Raw genomic sequence first — 23742 nt, 5'->3', positions numbered from 1 at the left:
ACTCTCAGTCTTTACAGATTTTGAAAAGGCTTGGAGTACACTACATGACTGGTTATTCTCTTCTTCATTGGCTGTTGGCTAAACATGTTTGCAGTTGGATCGGCTCAAAAATGTAAAACATGTTTGATTGACTGCGACTGAGGTCAGGTCGGGTCTGTTCCCCTCACACACTAACAGATTTTTGTGCCAACTAGCCATGCCGACAGTCCCCAACTAGTGCAAATCTCTCATCTGCCTCTTCACTCTGCTACTTGGGGAAGAAGAAGGATCCCCTTAAAATCGACTACTGGATCTTTTTATCTGACTGTGAGCCAGAAAGGGAATATATTTCCCAAAATGTTGAGCTTTACCTTCAGTTGCCATAGTTGTTTGAATGTCTTGAATGACATTGGTGCAACAAATACCTCATTCTGTCAAAGTAGGAGCTGACTCCATTACAGAATTGTTGGCTTGTTTTAAGACCAGTGTGATCTTCTTCTCTTGCTTGGCTAGTCTCGATAGAGTGGTATAGAATGGTAAAAGGTACAAAAATAATGTCCTGAAACAAATTGCATTAACTTTTAATGCATCAGTCCTATCACCACATTTCTAGTGACAGGAAGTTCATTCAGGGTTTGAAAGATGCTTTAGTGAGTCATTTGACATTATGCACACTAACCCAGATATTGTAGTTTCCTTACAACTCTCTCGATGGTCACGTAAGAAAACTGTGAGAGGAAAAAAACAGGAGCAGGAGATAAAATGAGGACAGAATAAGAGCTCAGATTCCTAAGTGACTTACTGAGAGAGGCACGATGTGCGTAAGATTTAATTTCAAGGCAGCAATTTCCCACTCAGCAAGGATTGTGTGGGCATATGTGTATGACTAAATGCACAGTGAATCAGGGGGTGTGCGAGTGAAGGAGTGAGTCTCTCCATCACAGAAGTGCTGCGAGTACTCGCATGACAAAGGAGTGGTGAAGAAAATGAATTTGTGCTCTAGGAGTAATGCGTAGGACTTTGTTATAATGACTAGATCTTTCTTAGCGTACTACACAATGTTATCATTCATATCTTTAATGAGTTTCTATTACTGTCACTTTTTATTTTCCCCGTATTTTTTTATCGTATTGTGTTGTAAAAACCCACCCATTGTTCTCATGTATGAATGTATAATTTCCTCCAGGTGATCTGGTATCCCGGGCCATGCACCACCTCCAGCCCCTGCACATCAAGAACCCCAGCAACGGGACTCCAGTCCACCAGAAGACCACCACCAACACCACGGTGCACTGGGAGCCCGAGGCCCTCTACACCCTGTGTTACTTCATGCACTGCCCACAGATGGAATGGGAGAACCCCAACGTCGAGCCCTCCAAAGTCACCTTACAGACTGAGAGGTGAGTCCAGCAGCCACCCAGGAAATCATGCTGCCTCCACACCTCTAGTTTAGTCTAAATCCTGGAACAGTTTTACTAAAAATCTGCTATTTTGAACCCTTTCTGTGCCCCAAGAAGCCAAATCCAAGTCCACTTAAGTTAGGTCAACAAGATCTCCAACCTGAACCCCAGAATAGGTTGTTTGTCAATACCACATGATGTCCCAAGTGAGCATTTGTCAAAAAACGGCTCATATTAGCATTTCGCTGTAAAGAGCAAGTTGTTCCACGGTTAAAAGCTGTAGTTTCTTTAAATTAAGGCTTGAAAACCACTGATCTAGGTTTAGCGCAAAAAACTTCCTGGTAAGGTATATAAACACAGTTTAAACTGTAAATAAATGTACTGAATGCTGAAAGTGAAGGATGACTACTTGGAAGTGACATGGTTACGTGTAAACGTGGTGCAGAAAACATGAGTTCAGTGAAGTTTAAATCACATCGTTTACTTTTATTTTCACATGGAACAGAAATCCCTTTTTCCTGGGTGAAAGTTTGATGTTTGTTCGATTATTCACCCATCCACCCGCCTCGAGTGCAACATCCGTTTTTTATACTTATTTATGCCATCATTCATAATTACTACAGCCAATACAGGGTGGTGGAGGACAGTCTAAAATGTATATATGTGTCGTATTTTGCTGCCTGCACAAACAACCTATGGGGTTGTTTTTGAGGGGAGACCGGTCTCGTTAGGTGGCTATGTAAGGTTTTTATCATTCATACTGTGACTGAAAGAAAATTCATGTTTGAATGGACACCATCATTGGTGGCATTCGTGAATTGTTATTAAAAAGGCCGGAAAGATATAACACAATACATTTTATTCTTATAGAGAAGCAAAACATGCAGCTGTATGGATTCTTTCTTTCCCTTTAGTCGCACTTCATTATCACTCTAGTTTCTGTATATGTAAAAATGTGACAGACATTATTTCTCAACAATAGGGCTGAACAACTGCTCCACTGGAAAAAAATACACTTATGTCATAAAGATTGGAACCACTATAAACGTGTTAAAGCAGAGTGTTAGGCATTAACCCTCTGAGCCTCAATCTGTACTCACTCTCACCTTGTTTTTCACTGCAAAGTTCTGCACCTCTATGGAAACAGTACAGCCGTAGGTAGAAATAGGGAGGTTCTTTTGTGCAGTATAACACAGTTATAAAATCACAAATCATTAAAAGGGAACAAAGAAAGAATGCAGGTTGAATATCTATGAGAATTTATTTCACAAAAATTGGAAAAATAAAGGAAATCAATATATTATCCTCAAGTGTTACCAATTTCCAGGGAAAAAAGTGCTCCACATGCTATACAAATTGAACTTTTTACATTTTACAACCTCTCCTGTCCTCTCCTCTCTGCTCTGTGTAAACAGCTTGGCATTTAGAGTGCAGAATTGAGTGTTTTTTTTTTTTTACCAGGATCTGGTTATTGCAACCGTTTCGTTTTGGAAAAAGTAAAAATAAGACAGATAGAATAAAGTTATTTTGATGAAAAATCACTATTTTAAGCTTTGATGTGGTTACTTTTACTAACAGAAGCATTCAGCACACATGTTCTTGTTCAAGGTTGGAAATTGGAAAAGTCGATGTTTGTCTGGCTATGATGAACGGTATGATTTTTTTAAAAAGACATGCCCTTCAAAACTGCTGGCTGGTTATGGGGTTCAGAGAACCACAAAGATTTTAGACTCAAAAGAACCAAGGCAGTGTGCAAAGAGGATAAAATTTGACCAATTTGATTCACCACATCATAACTTTAGTGGAGGCATTTCTCAGAGCTGCTTAGAAAGAATCTTGAGTTAAACTTCAGTAGGTGGATATAAAAGCTGAGTCCCAATTCAGCTGTTGGATAGGAGACAACCTCTGAATGGAGTTCCCTGCATCTCCTCAGCAAAATGAGATGGTAAACCCACACACAGACAGGTGCTCAGGTGCTTTAGGTTAACTCAAAGTCAAGTTAATAACATCAAAGTCAACAGAAATTTACTTTCAAATGACAAGGTGTTAATCCAAGTGGTAAATGTTCTCTAATACCAAACTTTAGAGAAAGAGTGGCTGAGTGAAAGAGTGATAAATGCATCCAGGTTACTGAAAATAATAAAAACAGTGGCTCCAATGTTAAACAAACAAAAGTGAACAGGTAGCAAATAAATAGATGTTCAAAACCGAGGTTACAAATCTCAATTTCACCAAATTATTTCGGCCATGTCAAGCAGACATGCTTAACTTTCCAAAATGTTAAAATTAAATTGAGATTTGTCAATGTAGTTTTGAAGATATCTGTGTTTTCTTCCGTTTCACGAGGGTTTTAACATTGAAACTTGATGCACCAAAAACAAATGCAGAGAAGGGCAGACCCACAACAAACACTGGCTCATTATTGACACTGAAGTGGGATTTTTATTGGCATTATTCAAGCCATTTACCAGATATACCAGCAAGTGTGACCACCCAAAGACCATTACCTGGTAAATGTGACATTACTGTACTCTCCCTGAACTCTTGTAAAACAACTAACCTGCACAGGAAGGATCAATTTCGGCATTAGAAAGCAGCCTTTCTTCACTGCATTTGGAAAAGCATTTTCAATATCACAGACCTCAGCAGACACATTACCTCTGGAAATTCACAGAGCCCCCAAAATTGAATTTCTCTCCATAGAGCTAAAACCCAGCCATTCTGAAAATAATCCCTTCTTCACTATTACATTTTGTCAATTTGCGAACTTGTACAGTATGATATGTGGTCCTCTGCCTCCACTCATCAAGCTTTAAATCAAGCAGTAAGATGATTTTTATCTCTGATTAATGTATGCATAAGTTAAAATCCAATCTCCCAAAACATCCGTCACTCACATTTCTGGCACACTTTAAACCCAGTAAAAGCTCTCCGTCTTGATAGGTTGACACATATATCCTTTCAACCATATTGCCTCTGTCAGTTAGTGGCACACCAAAGCCAGAAAAATTTCCAACCGGTCTAAAAGGTTAGTACGGACATTCCCACTTTCTTGCACAAGTTTTTCGCCCCACAAGCCATCCCAGTGTAAGATGCTGCGTGGGCTGGTCAGCGCTGACACTTCCCTAGGCATTGAGCAGATTGATGGGAACCAGAGGGACTTCACTTGGATGGACGGATGGACAGATTTTCCAACATCTTTCTTCTACTCGAAGGAGATAAAACTCCATCCTGACGACTCTGGGGAACATAAGGAATGTCAGGCGGAGTGACATGTCAGCAGGCTTTCACGTCCCTGGAGAGAAAATTCTCTATTTAGCATTCTGCTGAAAGGTTGAAGTAGAAAGGGCCTGAATAACACAGCGGGATGAGCGGGAAGAAGAATATGATTAAATGAGATAAAATAATCTTTTATGGTTGTTTTGTGAAGCTTCAGATAAGCCTTTGTAATGTAAAAAAAATATTGAAGGGAAGTAAATTACTGAAATGACTTTTACACCTTTTACCTGACGTTAATTTAGAAAAAGAACATTGGTTTGTCGCCCAATTATTGAAGTTTGATAGAAAGGTGAAGGATCTGGAAAAATGTAAAAATATTTCAAAAATAGCTGCATCAGTGATTTCCACTGCTGCGGTTGCAGGGTAAGTGGGAGGATTGTAGAAAAGCTCTATTAAAGCTCTATTATTATGAAATATATATATATATATATATACATATATATATATATATATATATATATATATATATATATATATATATATATATATATTTATAATTTGGTTGACAGAATATTTCCAAACATTAACATTAAGTTGACTGGGAAGTCATTGATAAAAGTTTGAAATAGTTAGTTATAGTTAAATGAAACCATTGCCTGTTTCTCAATGCCTTCTCTACTGAACATAACAGCAGCAGGACTGTAGTGGCAAGATCTGCACTGGTCCTCTGAATTTACTGTTAAAAATATTTTTCAAAGTGACTAAAGCAACTATTTTTTACCCAAGTAATTGTCTCAAATCCCATTCACTGTGCGACTCACTACTCCAGACTGCGACTGGTATGGTGTATCATTTGTGCATGAAAATCTAAAAAAAAACCTCGAATTGAAATTGTTGGCTAAAAGCATTGGATTTTGGGTTTATAATGTTGATCCAGCAAGTCAAAGTGAAAAAATAATTATCAGGTTATATAAGTTTGATTGTGCTATAAAAAAAGAAGTTAAATATGCATGTTACACATTTTTTTTTCAAGTGGCAGAATGAAAAGTATTTAAAATGGACAAAACAAGCCAAGATTCCAAAGGGTTAAGCATTGCACAGTTGAAATAGTTATCTAGAAGTGGAGAAACAGTTAGTTAGCTTAGTAGTAAGTAAGTACTGGATTAACATTTGGAATAGTTAGCTAAAAGTGTTGGTTAAAGGATTTAAATTGTTAGTTTAAAGTATTAGCTAAACAGGTGAAATGGTTAGTTAGCTTAAATTATTGGAGGAATGGTTGAAATAGTTGGTTAGCTTAAAGTATTGGATAACATTTGGAATAGTTAGCTAAAACTTTTGGGTAAAAGGGTTGAAATTGTTAGCTTAAAGTATTGGCTAAACAGTTTAAGAAGTTAGCTAAAAATGTCTGATAAACAGTTGAAATAGTAAGCTAAAAATAATGGACAAACGGTTGAAAAAAAAAAGCTTAAATTTAAGCTATCTATTTCAACCATTTATCAAATATGTTAAGCCTATAGTTGAAATAGATAGCTGAAAGTATTGGATATATGGCTGTAATTGTTAGCTTAAGGTGGATAAACAATTGAAATAGTATTGGATAAACATTTGAAGTGGTTATCCAAAAGTAATGGATAAATAGTTGAAATAGTTAGCTATACGTTTTGGGTAAATGGTTGAAATTGTAAGTAGTTAAAGTATAGTAAGTAGTAAAATTATTGGATAGTATCAACAGTTGAAATAGACAGCTACAAATAATGGAAAAAACCATTGAAACATTCAGCTTCACTCACTAAATATGGAAAGTTCAGTTGTATGAAAAAATTCACAGTATCCCGTCCACTTTTCTAAAATGAGTAGTGCTAAAAATTTGGAACATAAATTGGGAGTGGATGAAGGGACTGACAGAGCTGTGAGTATCTCACAACAGAAATGTTTGGAACTACTGCAGCAGATTATGATTCATGATATATTCACCATTTTGGTGCAGACGTTTGCTTCCAAGGAGGAATTTTTACCCTGGCAGCTCTGGGTGTTGGTTGTCGCTGCAGGCCTACTGTCTGTATCGATGGATAACATTACCCTCACTGTTTTCATTCCAAACTGGGCCTCTCTCTTATGCAAACCCAGAACGGTAGATATGTCTTTCAGGGGGAAGCAAACATCAGTTAGAGCTCAGGCTTTGTGAAAAGAGAGGAGGTTTGAATTGTCACATTAGTCAGCCAACTGCTAAACAGCAGCGGAGACCTTGCTTTTTTAAAAACCCGAGCCAGAGTTCAAATTCCTGGCAGACTGTAGGTGTAAAAACAAGGATAGCTTTGAATGAGAGACTGATTCACACAAAATGTAGACTAGTCAAACACATTGTGTCAATATCTGAAAGCTGCTGCCTTGATTAAACATGTGCTTACAGCTAAATTACAGAAGGACCACACAGCTGCATGCATGGTAAACATAGCAGTCCCAAATGGGTTTTCTCAGTTGGCTACATGCTTCTGTTTGAATCATTTCTTGAGAAATGATAGTCGCCAGAGGGTCATGGGAGAATAAAGCTCTACAGGGACCTTTACTGATGGATTCATAATATAATTTAGCTGGCGATAACATGAAATTAGCTCATTTTATTTAAGGTTTTAAGGTTTTCTTATGTGCATCAGAAAAGCCTTAAAGGAAAGCCTCCCTTATTATTATTTTACTGAGATCTGGTGAGTCAGAATTATTCCTAACTCCACCATAATTAATATTTCTTGTGGAATAAGTACATTTGTTGCTAGAAGTAACCTGAATAGTCGAGTTCATAAAAAGGGCATGGTCATGATGGCTAATGGAAAAAACATCAAGCTTAAAATCTGCTTAATGAGAAACTCGTGAAAGGGATTTTTCAAGTGTGTCCTGTGCTTTAAGGGCCACTACAAAAAGCCCATGTAAGTCATATACAGATGCTGTTGTGTTTGTCATTAGTTCACTCATACAGAGAGAAAAGGGACCATCTCATGAGCCTCAGAGGATAATTATTATGAATGAGGAGGATGTAAAAGTTTGCTCCATGTTTAGTATGAATGCATCATCAGAAAGTTTTAGATATCAGAATTTAAGATAACAGCTCTAAAATTAACCTCTTATGAGCTATTTTTGTTGTTATCATTATATTTGTCCACACAAATGTACCTTTGTACCAGGCATTAAAATGAACAAGAAAGCAATGAGAAAACAAGGGTGGTCTAATATTTTTTTCCATGACTGTACATGTAAAGGCATTTTAATTCCAGTGTTTCTATTCCAAACATGTTGTTTGTACAGCAAAACAGCTCATTCTGCTTATGAAGCAGTGTGGGAAGTATTCTGATCCTTTACTTCAGTGAAAGTACTAATACCACACTGTGAAATTACCCCACTACAAGTTAAAGTCCTGCATTCAAAACGTAAAGTAGAAGTACAAAAGTATCAGCATCAATCATGGCCATTATATGTATATATATTCTAAATATATTATTAGATGATTATTATTGATGCATTTATGTAAGCGCTTTTTTCTCAAGGTAGGGCTCATTTTAACTACTTCATATACTGTTATGAGGTTTAATGTATGTTAAATCTCGACCTGAAAAGTAGCTAAAGCTGGCAGCTAAATGTAGTAGAGTAAAAACTACCATATTTACGCCTGAAATGTAGTGGAGTAGAAGTATAAAGTTACATAAATTGGACTTAAAATTGTGCTTAAGTACAGTACTTGAGTAAATGTACTTAGTTACATTCCACCGCTGCCTGTGAAATGATGTAAAGAGGCTAAATGTCTGATTAATGACTGACCTGAATTTTGCTGCTGTTGCACTGCGGGAGGGAGAGATAAATAACAGATGTTTGTGTGTATGAGAGATTATGTGATTTACAGGTTATGTGATTAGAGACTATGTCCACACACACACACACACACACACACACACACACACCAGACCTGGAAATAAATGATGAAATATGATCATGTCAGCCAGGCAAGACCCATTACTGAGTTTGATTAAAGAAGGTAATAACGGCGTTTAGGGAGGTTGCAGCATCTCTAGATCTCTTTCTGTTCTGGACTATCTGAGTTATAAATTATGAATATTGATTTGGTGTGGCTGCCTTTTCAGTTATCTGTAAGGGCATCTTTAATTAGAAAGTTTGTGTGCTATCACTGTTGGACCAGACGCACTATTAGGTGAATAAAGCAGCAATGTGTTTCAACGGATTAGGTGATATTAATTCATTTTGTCATATAAAGGTTGCATTTATCATGATATTATACACTGATATGACCTGTAATGTTGTGACGTGACATTTTATTTATATTTTTTTCTCTTTTATAGCTTTCTCTAGATCTGTTTTTATGAATATGACACATTTTTTACATTATTACATTTGTATGAATATGAACATTTCTGCATACTGGGGTCCCTGAACAATCTTGGAATTGCATGAATTGGATATCAATGGAAAGCTGAGACTCGTCTAGATTCAATAAGTCGTTTTTTATTCATGTTAGTCCACATAGTAGCATATTATTGAAGTAAGAGCATTTTTTAAACTTGACCTCACTGTATAAAATGAGCTTCTGGTACCTCTAGGATAATCACAGCCTCATGAAACTTTACAACCACAATCTATAGACCTGGAGCGTTCAGAAAATTTATTCCTCAAGGTTTTAGTTTCTTAATATGGTATTTTGTAGGATTTTTGAGCATTTTTATCAATTCTCGACTGGTCAAAAATGGTTAAATTTAGCACCAAATCTGCATACCACATGTTAGGTACCCAAATATCGCTGCTCAAACTTATGAGACATCATTGAGCATGGGAATAGACTTCATATACTTCCATCATTGACACAATTTGACACCAATTCATCTGCAGGTTCCCAGCTTTCAGATGATGTACACCACTTCTGTGTGGCATTTATTGTTGATCTGCTATCTATGTGGGTTTCTAAGGGTTAAAAAAAACTCTCAAGGTTTTACTTTTTAGGAGTTCACTGCTCAAAAAGTCTGCTTGTCTTCTTCTTCATCAGTATTGCGTGGGTGTGGTTTGATCAGATTTGATTGACAGTGACCGAACAACCCACCGACTGTCATCACATTCTGATTCAAATCTTGTTAAATCTTGACTTGTGCACGCAGGCATGTCACCTTTTCCCCAACGGAGTCCCACCCACTTCAATCCAGCAAAATGAGCACAAAGAAAAAAAGAAAAAACTGATATCTCTCGAGTGAAATAACCAAAAAAAACGGTTCAAACTTCGGTAGAAAATAATGTGTTCATGTGGGATCCCATCAGTCATGGAAAGAAAGCGATAAAAATAATAAGCTTTCAGGGCCTTAAAGTTCATTTTTTGAATCTCTTTGTTCTCCTACATCCTATTATTTGCTTGTGGAAAATCCCATTTTACGAGTCATTCCTTAAAGTTTCAACTAATGTGATTTGATTTTTAACATTTGATGTGAGCAAAACCAACCTGTTTTCTCCCCTGCAGGCCGTTCCTGGTACTGCCTCCGCTGATGGAGTGGATCCGGGTGGCGGTGGCCCACACCGAGCACCGACGGAGCTTCTCTGTGGACAGTGATGACGTGCGGCAGGCTGCCAGGCTGCTGCTCCCCGGCGTGGACTGTGAACCACGACAAATAAAGTAAGGATATGATGCTTAGAGTTTAACAAAGCAGCCAGCAAGCTGCTCCTGAGGCAGAAATAATCTCCCAGGTTTAGTTAAACCTCAGTGAGTGAAGAAGGAGTCCTTTCTGCTACTGGAAGTGTTTAATCATCATAAACTTTTGCCTGTAAGCCAGTAGCTCAACTCTGAAGCCTCTCAGGGCATACAAAAGGCCCAGTTATCCACACATCTGTTCAAATCCTCAATAAATTCTCCCAAAAAAGTTGTAGTGTGCTGCTATAAATCTATAAAGCCCTCTGTTGGGCTGGAACTAATTTTAACAAGCAGGCCAGATATCCACACAGTCATAACAACACAGAGGAAAGTCAATTTAGCACAAAAAGGGCTTATAAAAGTTGTATTTAATCGTCTTTTTTTGGTTGTGGTGGGTGTGGATCTTTAATGCAGTCGTGCATAATCAGTAAATGATCGAGATCAGTCCGTGTAGCAGTTTAACAGCAGGACATTTGGCAATAGGTCTGTCTTGTTAAGGACATTCTGACGTGACAAATTTAGGAGTTTAATCAGTGTTACTAGTTTCAACTTTGGTTTTTTGCAGGTCAAAGTGTTATAGTGCTATCATTTTGCCCGACCCTGTATTTTAAGATTGTGCAACACTATGCCTAACTTTTTTACATAACTTCAAAACTTCTCTGCTTGTTTATCCTAAATGCACTTTTTTTATTGTATTTGCCTTCATTCCCAGTCCACCAGTAGACTTTAACATAATGGTATTTTCTGGGTTTCTGCTATGAAGTTATTACTGTTTTTTGTCTAGAAACATTTGTTGATGTCCAATATCTTTAAATCTCTCTGGAAAAATAAGTTAAGTTAAAGCTTCACGCTTCACTGCTGTGAAAGAGTCTTAATTGTTGTGCTGCAATGAGTCCAGCACCTCTTTCCTTGCAGAGTTTGTGTGTTCTTCCCGTGGGTTCTCTCTGGCTTCCTCCCACAGTCCAAAAACATGCAGCTTGAGTTTAATTTGTGACTCTAAATTGCCCGTAGGAGTGAATGAGAGCGTGAGTGGTTGTCTGTCTCTATTTGCCATACTGGTGACCTGTCCAGGGTGTTGTGGGTCTGATAGGCAGCAGTTTCAAAATGAACCAAACATATGTTTCTACACTTCTCTATTCACTCAGTCTGCCTGGAGATTCAACTTGTTGGCTTTGAGGTGGTGTGGTCCAGGTTGAGTAGCATTTTGTCAGCGATGTCGGCAACTCACCTGACTCGTCTTGAAACATGGACCCTTTTTTTTGCTTTCATGTCCAGTGTGACGTTTTTGTGGTTTTAACACATTTAATTACTTTTAATATAGTGTTATTATGTACGCAAGTTTATTGACAGACCTATTTTATTTGAGATTTAAGCAGAAGTGGCTACTTTTCAACTCAAAATGTTATACGCTCCGTAAACACTCAATATTGAAATCTTCAGGCTAAAAGTTTTCATGACTTTTATTTATTAATATTAATATCTCCACAGTGGCTGAACTCATTTTTGCCAATCCAACCAGCATTTGAAAAGTTCAAAACTGCCCTTACCAATCTTATACAATGTTGGCTTGTATCAAGAGACATGCTCAAAACTCAACACAAGGCTAGACAAGGCTGTAGGAGCACGGGGAGGGTTAACGTTAAAGTTTGTTGATGGGATTTTGCAGTTACTAAATGAAATCCCTCTTTCATAAACAGCAGTAACTTCTTTTCTGGCTTCGTGACTTGAGGATAAATCTCCTCTCCGCATGTCTCTGCCTCCCCTCTTTCCCCCTCTTTCTCCAGTCGTGCACCAACACACCCCAGCAGTCACGAATCCGTGCACAGTATTTGTCACGTGGCAGCTCAGTCAGCGTTGTTGTGTCAGTGTCAGTGGGTTAAGAGTCACGCCACGTCTCGGATACTTGCAGGGAAATAATAAATGAAACACTGAGAGGTGTGAATTGCCAATTAACATCTCTTAACATATGTCAGGTATAATTGTCACGTAACATTTGACAAACATTATGAAACGGTTCCTCTGTGACCCCATGGAAACGCCAGCTGCGACAGCTGCTCGCAGTTTGGATTAAGAGGCTTTGCGGGAGAAATGAGTGAGTAATTATGAGTCACAGCAAAAGTCTTACCTGGAAAAAAAACTTTCGAGAGGAAGAAAGTAGAGGATCAAGAAAGAAAATAAAAATAATGAATGCAAAGTGAATTTACTTTCAATGCAAACGGTTCAATACCTGAAATAAACTTATAAAACTGCAGTTTTATAACAGTCAAGTTGTAAAAAAGCAGAGAAGCAGTCATTATCTGTTTCCTTCAGCGTGCAATGAAGATGTTTATCCACAGATTTCAAAATCCATTTCTGAGATAAGCTCCCACTTAATCACAGTAATGGATCTGCTGTTTCCATCTGCAGAGCGGAGGATTGCTTCTGTGCCACCAGAAAGCTGGACGCCGCCTCCACAGAGGCCAAGTTTCTGCAGGACCTGGGCTTCAGGATGCTCAACTGTGGACGGACGGACCTGGTCAAGCAGGCCGTGAACCTGCTCGGACCCGATGGCATTAACAGCATGAGCGAACAGGTTCGACACCTAACACACACGCCTACATGTTATGCAGCATCACACACCTACACAGGGATAGTGGAGACAAACACAATGGATTTCTAACAAGTATTACCTGGCAATCCATCGCGGTTCACACACACATGCTGGGCACAGGCTGCTCTCTATGAGTCATGCAATGTGCTACATTCTCATGCCATAATACAACTTCTCAAAAATCATATTATTTACAAGAAAATGTTGGTTTCTTTCAGTCTCTGTATGTTTGCAGGAATACAAAAACAGAATAGCGGTATAAACAGCAGCATCTGTTTATTTGCTGTAATATTCAATGAGCAGCAGTGGTGGAAAAAGTATTGAGATCCCTTACTTCAGTAAAAGTACTAATACCTGCATAAGTAAGTCCTGCATTCAAAACGTAATGCAGTAAAAGAACAAAAGTATCAGCATCAAAATGTTCTTCAAGTATCAAAAGTAAAAGTACTTATTATGCAGAATGGACCCACTCAGATTGTTTATTCTATTCTAGATATACTATTAGATTATATATACTGATGAATTTATGTAAGCAGCATTTGAATTTTGTAAAGATAGGACTCGTTTTAATTACTTAATATACTGTTATGAGAGTTAATTTAAAAGAAATGTCTAATCACTTTGAATTGATCATGTTTTTTATGTTAAATCTCAACTTGAAAGGTAACTAAAGTTGGCAACTACATGGAATGGAGTAAAAATTACAATATTTGCCTCAAAATGTGGTGGAGTAGAAGTATAAAGTAACATAAAATTGAAATGGAAAAAGTAAAGTACTTAGTTAAGTTCCACCACTGGTTGACAGACATCACAGCAGTCAGCTGAAACCAGACTTAAGGATAAACATCCATGGATCCATTTAGAAATCATAAAAGTGCACTCTGTATAATTTCAGATTCTGGCTCATAATTCAGCTCCAACTAAAAATTATTATTATCTGCTGATTTTTATTTGTCTTCTAATTGCTTGCCTAGTCGGACAATCATTCCAAAACTCAGATATGTTGTTTATTTTCCACATATGGGACAAGAAAAGCAGCTAATTAATTTTATTTTGCACAATTTAAAATGACAAATGGAACAAATGTGAAATAATGTACAGTGCAGGGAGAGGCAGAAAACCTGATGGGCTTATTTGAAGCCTCCACCTAAATAATGTTGAATGTTTAAAAAAAATCACAATATTTTAAAGAACACAAAGTTAAGAAACAGAAAACAATATGACTTCATAATAGTGATGGAAATGTAATGATAACAGATATATGAAAGAAGAGCAAACAATATCTATCTATATCTATAACAATATAGAAATATTCATAACTAAGATGCTGCTGTGCGTAATCATCATTGATGACTCATGCATATTCTATTTATATTAAAGGATGGTTCAGCTTTATTGGAACGGCGTTGTTTGAGGTCCTTAGCCATGGCCACCGTGTTATTTTGTGATTTTGCAAACTAATCCTTTAAAACACCAAGTAAAAAACAACAACAAAAAAACTAAACGACTGAGGCAGCAGTAGACCTGCAAATTACTACTTATACTGTTTTTGTCAATGGAGTCTGGTGGCTTTGAGGAAAGCATCGATAACGGCTCAATTCCTCTCACATAAACAGGTCCCACGACAAAGTAAAGCAGAAAAATATTGTTATTTAGCGTCCACTAGAACTGATATTGATTTTTTTGCTGTAGGTAATAAACTGACTTTAGATAAAATACCTCAAACAACCCCCTTCAAAACAACCAAATCATCCCTTTCATACAGTTGTTAGATTTCCAACAGCTATATATATATATATATATCTATATATATATAGATATATATATATATAGATATATAAATGGAAACTGATAGCTGTGTGCTAAACCCCTGAGAAGAAGAAGAAAGAAAATGGTCCATTTGCACCTGATACAGCTGATACAGCAGCACTTTTTCTGCACCATGCTTTGATGGGTTTGGGTTGAGCATCGGGTCGATATCTCAGTCTTACTGCATTCAAGTGATAATGCCATTTGGGGTTTTCTACCTTCCCCAGTCAATGGAAATATTGGTTATTCCTAGCGCTGCTAAGTGGAAGCTAATAGAGCAATCTGATTTTCTGTGGTCAGAAAGATATGCCTGGTTAAGTTAATTTAAGGAGATTTTGGCCGCTGTGGACATTCTCCACTCAGGTACTCTATGTAGGAATTGTTTGTAAAAAAAAAAAAAAAAATCCACAGCTGCTGCCAAGTTGATTCATATAAAAGAATTATATTTTTCCCAAGAATTAGACATTTTCGACTTGTTTTTAAGCTTTAACGTTCATATCAGAGAATCATATTTTTCACAAGAATTAGACATTTTCGACTTGTTTTTAAGCTTTAACTTCAGCTACAGTCAAGCAACACAACCTTACTTTTTCTACTGTATTATTTGGTGGTATTTATAATTATTAAGGAAAAAGAATGCCTTTGATGTGAATCAACATTTGAATGAACAGAACATCAACTTTGCATGTAGCTGCAAGGGATGTGGAAATTGCCTGTGATCTGTGTGCTGCGAGCAGTCTGAAGGAAGTGATTTCTGACAGATTTTCTTTTTTGTATAAACAAACAAAATTCATCAAAGTAAGTAATTTGATATTTTCAAAGTCATTCTGTTAGGCTGAGACTGAGAAGATATCCTGGTGGGAGCCTTCTGTAATAGCCAAACGATGTCAGACATAGTAATTAAGTTAATGATCACTTAAAGTTAACATTTCTGTATTTTTACTTTAGTATTTCAGACATTGTGCTACGTGCAATACAGAACGACTAAATCTAGAAAGAGAAAGTTACTGTTCTGACTCTCATGTGGGAGGACCTAAAGCACTTAAGCGTCTCTGTAATGACACCTATCTTTGTTTGGTTTACACCTAGAACGTAACCAGCCCCTTTATACATTGTGACAATTATTTGGAACCCTTTTTGAACCATTTAAGTTGCCGTCACAGATCCCAGCATGTGGCATCCGCCCAAAAAGCATCGCCTTCAATTCAATTTGATTATTTTCTCTGTGTGTCTTTGAAGTCTTGAGATATTGCATCACGAATTCAAACTGGCAAAGAGAGGAGATGCACCGAATTTCTTAAGAATATCTGTTAGATCCTTTTAGTCTCAGAAAACCAGACGGATAAAATATCTTTCAACCAAATAAGAATACTTTTTTACAGATCTTAAGATTTTTTTTTGCACATCTGAAAATATGTCTGTGCACTCCAGTAAACCTTATGCACCAAATAATTTATTTTATATTTAGATTCTGCCTTATTTTGAATGTTTTGTTTCAGTTTTAATATAATTTTCACTTGTTTTGACAACAACGATTAAATATGTTTTTCTGACCTATATGAATCCCTTTTTATGCTGTTGATGCAGTGGACAGGCAAAAAAATAAAATATATTGGGAAAAAATAAGATGTTGGCATAATTTTCAAGTCAAATCAAGTCAAGTCAAGTCAAAGTGTATTCATAGAGCACATTTAAAAACAGCCTCAGTTGTCCAAAGTGCAGTACAGTTATTGAAATACAATAAAAGTCATGCACAAATATAGTAATAAATGAAAACAATGAAAACAATAAAATAATACTATAACAATAAAAATAGTAATAAAAACGCAATTTAAAAACAGAGTTTTGAGGGAATACAATAATAAAAAGTAAAAAAAAAAAAAACATTTTAAATTATTTTTAAGCAAGAACAAACATAAATAAAATAGTTTGTGATTTAAAGAGTTCGTTTTTCAAATTTCCCCATTATTATATTTATTGGGTAACAGGAAATAGCTTGGATTTGTTTTCCCAGGATTAAACCCTAAATCACACCACAGGCAGTCACATTATTTGACAGAAACAGACTTGAAGTCGTATTTACAGGTCGCTATGATTCAACAAACTGTAGTGACTGACACTTTTTCCCGCCTCGATCTGCACATAAATAACAGGCTGTGTTGACATGCGGGCTTTTTATTCACTTGTAAAACCCACTAAATGGTGCAGGGGACCAGTGAGCGTCACAGGAGCCATAAAGTAAAAGCTGCGGCCTGTCATCACGGCCGAGAGGCGTTTGAACTCATCAGGATGATCATCAGGGTTTCCGCCGTCTATCGCCCTTCAGCTGTCTGCTGATTAAATAGATTGGTGTCCAGGAAATATTTAAAATCGAATTACCACAAAGGGATATCGGTCTTCAACATAAAGTGCTCTGGTGTGTTATGGGCGAGTCATAAAAGGCCCGTGTTGAACATAATGGCCCCGATCAGACGTATGATTGAGGGCTGTTTTATGGAAGCTTTGAAGTGTGCTTCGTTTGATGCTAGATAGTCAGATAAGTGGGAAGAACTCACCACCCCGCTTTTAATATAAACTTTTTTTTGTTATTTTTTTCCTCTTTGCAATAACACTTTATATGAGGCTTCACCCTGCGGCTCGGAGCATAATGTGTGTGGGCGTGTCAGGCTCAAGAGAGCGCTCTGTGCATATGGTGGCATGTAGAGAAATAAGATGTTAAGTTAGGAGTTCCACAGCCCACCTATGCTGTCGCTCTTGTTGGAGAGACACGGTTATTTTGAGGCAGTAGTGATTATGTGTGAAAATTGACCCTTAGAGAAACTGCTGGAAGCGACGCCAGCTGATGAGGAAGGAATGGGCAATGGATGAATGTTGTGTACGAACACCGGAGATGTATTTTAGTGCAATCTTTAGTCACAGGGCTGATTAGTAGCCAGCAGTGAACATGCACATATGGCACTTCAGAGGCGGCTTCTGACAAATTGGTGATTCAAAGAACATTACCTAAAGAACGATGTTGGTTTCCTATAGAACTAACGAGCACAGCTGTTGGTTTGTTCCTTATATAACCGCTAATGGTCCCTGAACGGAAGAGAAGTGTCCAGAGAATCACAAGTGTTTGTAGGTATGGTGATCTATCTTTATGCTCAACTGCAACAATTGAGTACACGTAATTAATCACATGAGGAATCCTGAAGAATAAAATACTCCAATCTAGATTTTTTTTTTTTAAAACATCATTGAATTCTTTTTTGGTTTTGTCAAGGTAAAAATTCAAGGTCCTTTATCTACTTTCCACTGCATTTCAGAAGGAAATATCGTATTTCTTTACTCCACTATACTTTTTAGATGAAAGTTTTTCATCCCCTTCCCTTTCAGTGGAAGCCATATATCTCCTGATGTGTTGATTCTATATGTTTGTGATATGAAGGATAAAGTGTTCCTTTATTTGCAGAGAAAATGTTCACACTTCTTAAGCTAAATAAACTCCCTAAAAACCACATGGATCAGCTGGAAAATGCATCATCACAAAGCTGAAAACAAAATATGATGCATTGCTGTAGATTAAACAAACCACATAATATAAAGGGGTTCAATTTAATACAATTTTAAACATCTACAGCAGTTAAATGCAACATCGACATTAATGTAGCAGTAAAATAATCCCAAAGCATCATAAATATTTGTAAAAAAAAACACTGACAGGGAACATTTTTACTGCACAATGAGTTATTTTACCTTTTCATGTTTCAAAGTATATTTCACTTTTGCATGAGTAAGGTTTTGAATACAGGGCTTTTTCTTTGTAATGGAGTATAGACACAGTAAGACCAAACTAACTGTCGCTCTCCATTGACTTTGTATTGAAAGAAGGAACTTCCTTGACAATTTTATCTGCTAGAAAAAAACAGAAAAATGGTCAAAACCTGCTGTGCTTGTAGAATGTACTACCTACAAGTTAATGAACCCAAAACTAAACTTTTAAGAGGACAAAAGTGGAAATTAGCTAACACTAGCTTGCTAAAAACCAACTTGTCCTCTCTTTGGATTGTAACCACTTTTGTCCTCTTAAAACTTTGTTCTGGATTATTTTTCTATGTGTAGTAGTGCGATTTTCAACAGTTTTGAGTCCGTCTATATTGTATATATTGTTCCTATTTTATTTTTTATTTGTCTTAGTAATTTTTTATATTTCTTCTTGTTTAAATTGTTCATACTTTTATGTTTTTATTCATATTGCTGGTTTCTATTTGCTGTTATTTTATTAACGTTTCTTTAAATTTTTGCTATTTTATTAGACATTTATCTTTTGTTGGACTAATAAATAAATATCTTATTTAGTCTTTAACCTGTTAGTAGTATATTCTTGCACACAGCAGCTTTTGAACATTTTTCTTTTTTTTCTGCTAGTCAAGAAGGCTCCATCTTTCAATACAAAGTCAATGGAGAGCGATGGTTTGTTTGGGTGCTTAAATGCACTCTGTCTCTATATTCAAAGTTTGGCATTGGTACTTTACTGAAGTAAAGAGTATCAATACTTAGATTAAGTTTGTGTTGATCACCTTCCTCAGCCTGAACCCTGTAACCCTCTCCTCTCTCTCCTCTGACAGGGTATGACCCCTCTCATGTACGCCTGTGTGCGTGGTGACGAGGCCATGGTTCAGATGCTGCTCGATGCCGGAGCCGACATCAACAGCGAGGTCAGTGTTCACCAGACACCACCAGTCTGTCAAAAATATCACATTGATTCCACATTTTTTTTGTTTGTTTGTTTGTTTTTTCTGTCCAAAATGTTCATTTACATTTGTTGTGTGAAAACGATGAACCCACTTTGTGTTGCTCTTTCCCCCCTCCCCCCCTCTCTGTCTCCATCGTCTCACCTGCTGTCGGCATGCTCTCTGTTCTCCTGGCAGCTTATTACATGAAGTGCACCGATAAGCAATAAAAGAGGATAATTTGCACAGTAACAGTGATGTAGCATAATAATCCTCTGATAGTCCCTCAGTGCAGCCAGTTACTTCATTACATTTTGCTCTGTAGACATTCAGCAGCAGTTTGCTTCATACCGCATCAATAATGAATTACGGTTGTACGAGTGTGTGCACTTAGTGTAACTCGCTTCCACAGACTGTACATGAAGCATGAACTTCATTGCAATTCTGTTGAATGAAGAACAGTAAAAGTAACTTTATTGTTATAAATCCTGTTTTTTTTTTCCTTGGTGTGTCCTGCTTGTATGTGTCTGTAGCTGCTTAAATCTTAGTCAGCAACAAGAATATCAAAGATCAGAAATGCTTCATGGACTCTCCTCCACCTCACTGACCTCTTTGTTGATTATTGTGATTGCTCCATTGGTTTAGTGCCTGTTTTCAGTGCAGGTGTGCTGACTCTCAAGCAAAGTGTTACCTGTGTAAATCCAATAGGAGTGTTATGGATAAATGTTCAAAGCATCAGTTCACCCAAATTACAAGCAACACATTTGGCAGTTTTTCTAATAGAGTCTGGCCATGCAGATATTTTTATATGCCAAGGTTTTAAATTACTTTATCATTAACACTGACTCCTCTGGTTGCAAACAGAAGTCAGACTGTATAGAAGTCTATAGGAAAATGACCCTATTTCTTACTTGATTTCTTACCTCAGTTAACATTCACCTAATGAGTTTATGATCTCAATAACTAGTTTCAAGTCTTCTTCAATACAGCATGATGTAAGTCTAGTAAATATGGTCCAATTTAAGTAAAATAGACAATACTTTTGATTGACAAGTCCCTGCAGGGCTTCAGGATAGGGATCAGGTAGCAATGAGTATTCCTTCCAAAGTCAAAAACAGAACAACAAAAGGCATCAAACTGAAAATTGAATGCGCATTTTACCAAAAACGAAAGTTTATCAGTTTGAGACATTGGTTATTCTGTCTTTGTAAAGTTTTTAATATGTCACAAAAGTTTAGAAACTATCATATTCTGTTTTATGATGTTTTATGATGCCCCAGCTCAGTTTTTACAGTTGTCTGTTATGCCTGTTTAAAATCCAAATAAAAATTGATCATAAAAAAACCAAAACAACTTATCATTCGGGCTTGACCAATGTGGGCTTTTGGAGGCCAAAACTGTTTCCAATTTAAAAGGAGGCAAAAATGAACAGTTGATTTAGGGAATTATTTTGGTTTGAATGAAAATAGATCTTTTCTATGTGGATTGTGCACCAATTTTGCACCCATGTGACCATGCAAAGGTACTCAGAAGACTGTTTACATGAACTTTACTAAACCAACTTTCCTAAACTTATTAAGGAATGTTTAATATTATTATACACTGTTCATACAATGAATTAGATTGTACATCAGCTACATCACCGTCTTTGGAGACACTCTGCCTGTTTTCTGTCACTTTCAGCCATTTTTTGGGTGATAGAAGAAATTTTATTTGTCAAGCGCTCTCCTGGACAAACTACATGATGATGACACCATTTTTAAATTACCTCAAGTGTAGTTTTCTGCGTATTATCGTCTATCAAAGTACAGATAGATACCAATATGTCTATGATAGGCCAATATCGGCTGATAATATCCGCCATATTGCTCTACTTCCAATTTTAAAACCTTCACATATTTAAATAAACCTATCTGCATTGCTAAATACACTTTGGGGCAATCAAGAAAACATCTTTTTGATTATAATTTGAATGAACTGAGCTTTTATGTAAAGTAAAACAAATGATGTTTCATAACTCTAATTGAATTCCAGTATTTAAAACATTTTGTTAAGATTCCTCTCTAGAGTGATGATATTTTAAGATGCCGAGTCTCTTTCCTTGCTGGAGCGGCCTTATATTATAAACTAATTAATAATTCATAGCTAGGAACACAAAAACACTAACAGTCCCTCTGTTGTTTAGCGTCAGAGCTCAAATGAAATGTGACATTACATTAAACGTCTGCCGAAAAAGGGGCCTCCTCTAGGCGACATTTAGAAATAATTCCTCTAATTTACTCGGTGATAAAGCCACTTTAGAAAATCACAGAACAGCATCGGGGCTGTATGGCTGTTTAATTTTACTCTGACGCGGCTTTGTTCATGAGTCAGCACCACCCGTCTCTGACAGTGTTTGTAGTCGCTGCCAATGTTGTGTTTTCTCTCCGGTTTCATTCCCCTTTGAAATGAAACACTATTTAAAGATGGAGCGAGGCAGATAGTGTGGTCAGAGAGCCATGCCCAGGCAAATATACTCTGAAGACAGACGAGAAATAGAAGTCAAGCTGCTCAAGATTTTCTGTGACACTCAAGAGGAAAATCTCCCTCTGCCACCCTGCCCTCTCTTGCTTACACTCCTCCTCCTCCTCCTGCATACTGCTTCTCGCTCCCCCCCTCCTCCCTCCCCCCATCTCCTGCCCTGAGCTGTGAATGTTAATGGCTGTATATCTCTCTCCCTGAACTTCACCTATGACTTCCCAGGTGCCAAGCACAGTAAACAAGCACCCCTCAGTTTATCCTGAAACGCGCCAGGGGACGCCACTCACTTTCGCCGTGTTACACGGACACGTCCCTGTCGTGCAGGTAGTGACGTTTATGACCTGTAACCATTAACCTGTGGCCCTTGCCCTGACCCTGAAAATGAGGCTATAATGATGATGATGATTATTATTATGGTGCATCATAATAATAATAATATGATTTTTCTTTCTCCTCCTTGATCCTGAATGTGCAGTAATTATGTAGAGAGGACTCCAACTCTCCTTTTTTGAATAATGTATGTTCTTAAGGTGTGTAGATGAGTCACGCAGCCCCCCTAAAGATTGGTCCGACAGCAGCAGTGAGAAACCTCCGGAGGCAAGCGAAACAGAGCAGAGCTCAGCCAGCCTGATACACAGCCTCAGGGATGCCAAATTTCAGTGTTTTGTTCATTTTTAATATATAATAAATTGAGTTGCAGTGGTTATTGTATGAGCTGACACTGGCTGAGAGCCTGATGAACAGCGTCGCCCTCAGGATTCTTTCAATTATTAATCTGCACCACCGCAATCAGAGGGTTTTTTTATGGGATAGAAACCATTTTGATTCAGCTCAGGCAAGTCATCACCTACAATAAGAAGCTAATGAGGAAGTGGAGATAGAAGTGTGTTTAGTGTCCAGAGCTTGGACAAATCCAACAGTTTTTTTCTGTCACCAGGTCTGAGTGTAACACAGCGTCTCCCCCCCTTGCCTGTTCTCTTCCTCCCCACTCTCCCTCCTGGTTTGTCTCCCCTCCCTCCCTCTCCACCCCCTCCGTCCCCGCCACAGTTGCTGCTGGATAACAGAGCGAATGTGGAGGGCGCCCTGCAGGATGGGGCGGAGAACTACACGGAGACCCCGCTCCAGCTGGCGTCTGCTGCAGGTAATCAAAAACACAAGCAGCAAAAAGATCTCTTTCTCTCCACTTCCCCGACTCCAGACGTTCATTTTGACCCGAGTATTCTCATCGTTGATACGGCGTATAAGGGATTAGTCATGACATGCTCCATTCAGAGCTCACCAGAAGGCATTGGCACTCTACTTTAATTATCTAATTAATTCATCACTTTCAATTACGATCTGAGAATCAAGAATGCAGCGAATTTAACCGCTGCTGCTCGTGACTGTGGGATGTGCAGCCACGTTAATAAAGAACCTGCAGTTTTATTCAATCAAAACAGGTTTTAAACTGACTGAAATTATCTCTCAAAGCAGAACTAAGTATGCATTTAAAGTAATAGTTTGACATTTGGGGGAACATATTCCTTTTAGATGAGTTGGATGAGAAGATTGACACCACTCTATTAAATGTGAAGTTAAAGCCACCCAGCAAACACACAGTGACGTCATGTCCCTGGACAAAAATGGTCCCAGTTGGAGGACAAAAACAGCCTCCTGGTTATGAGATGGACGGCCAGATGGTGACATTACCATGTCCAATAGTGGTCCAGTCAGACCCTCTTTTACGAACCAGGAAATACTGATTATAGATGCATATCAATAAATTAGAATATCATAGAAAAGTTTATGTCAGTAATTAAATTCAAAAAGTGGAAATAACACATTATATAGTTTTATTAT

The 23742-nt window shown here is 37.6% G+C and overlaps 1 protein-coding gene across 1 annotated transcript in view; it reads left to right on the top strand.

Moving 5' to 3' along the window:
* LOC131961059 (ankyrin repeat and BTB/POZ domain-containing protein 3-A) overlaps positions 1–23742 on the top strand; it is a 225056-nt gene that overhangs the window by 180805 nt on the left and 20509 nt on the right. The window contains exons 3-8 of the mRNA XM_059326336.1: positions 1166–1379; positions 10102–10254; positions 12676–12841; positions 19279–19368; positions 22126–22227; positions 22951–23044. Of these exons, the coding sequence (XP_059182319.1) occupies positions 1166–1379; positions 10102–10254; positions 12676–12841; positions 19279–19368; positions 22126–22227; positions 22951–23044 (819 nt within the window). The remainder of the gene's footprint in view (positions 1–1165; positions 1380–10101; positions 10255–12675; positions 12842–19278; positions 19369–22125; positions 22228–22950; positions 23045–23742) is intronic.

This window comes from Centropristis striata, chromosome 22 (assembly GCF_030273125.1).
Source record: "Centropristis striata isolate RG_2023a ecotype Rhode Island chromosome 22, C.striata_1.0, whole genome shotgun sequence".
NCBI lineage: Eukaryota > Metazoa > Chordata > Actinopteri > Perciformes > Serranidae > Centropristis > Centropristis striata.
This window is presented reverse-complemented; position numbering and strand designations above follow the sequence as displayed.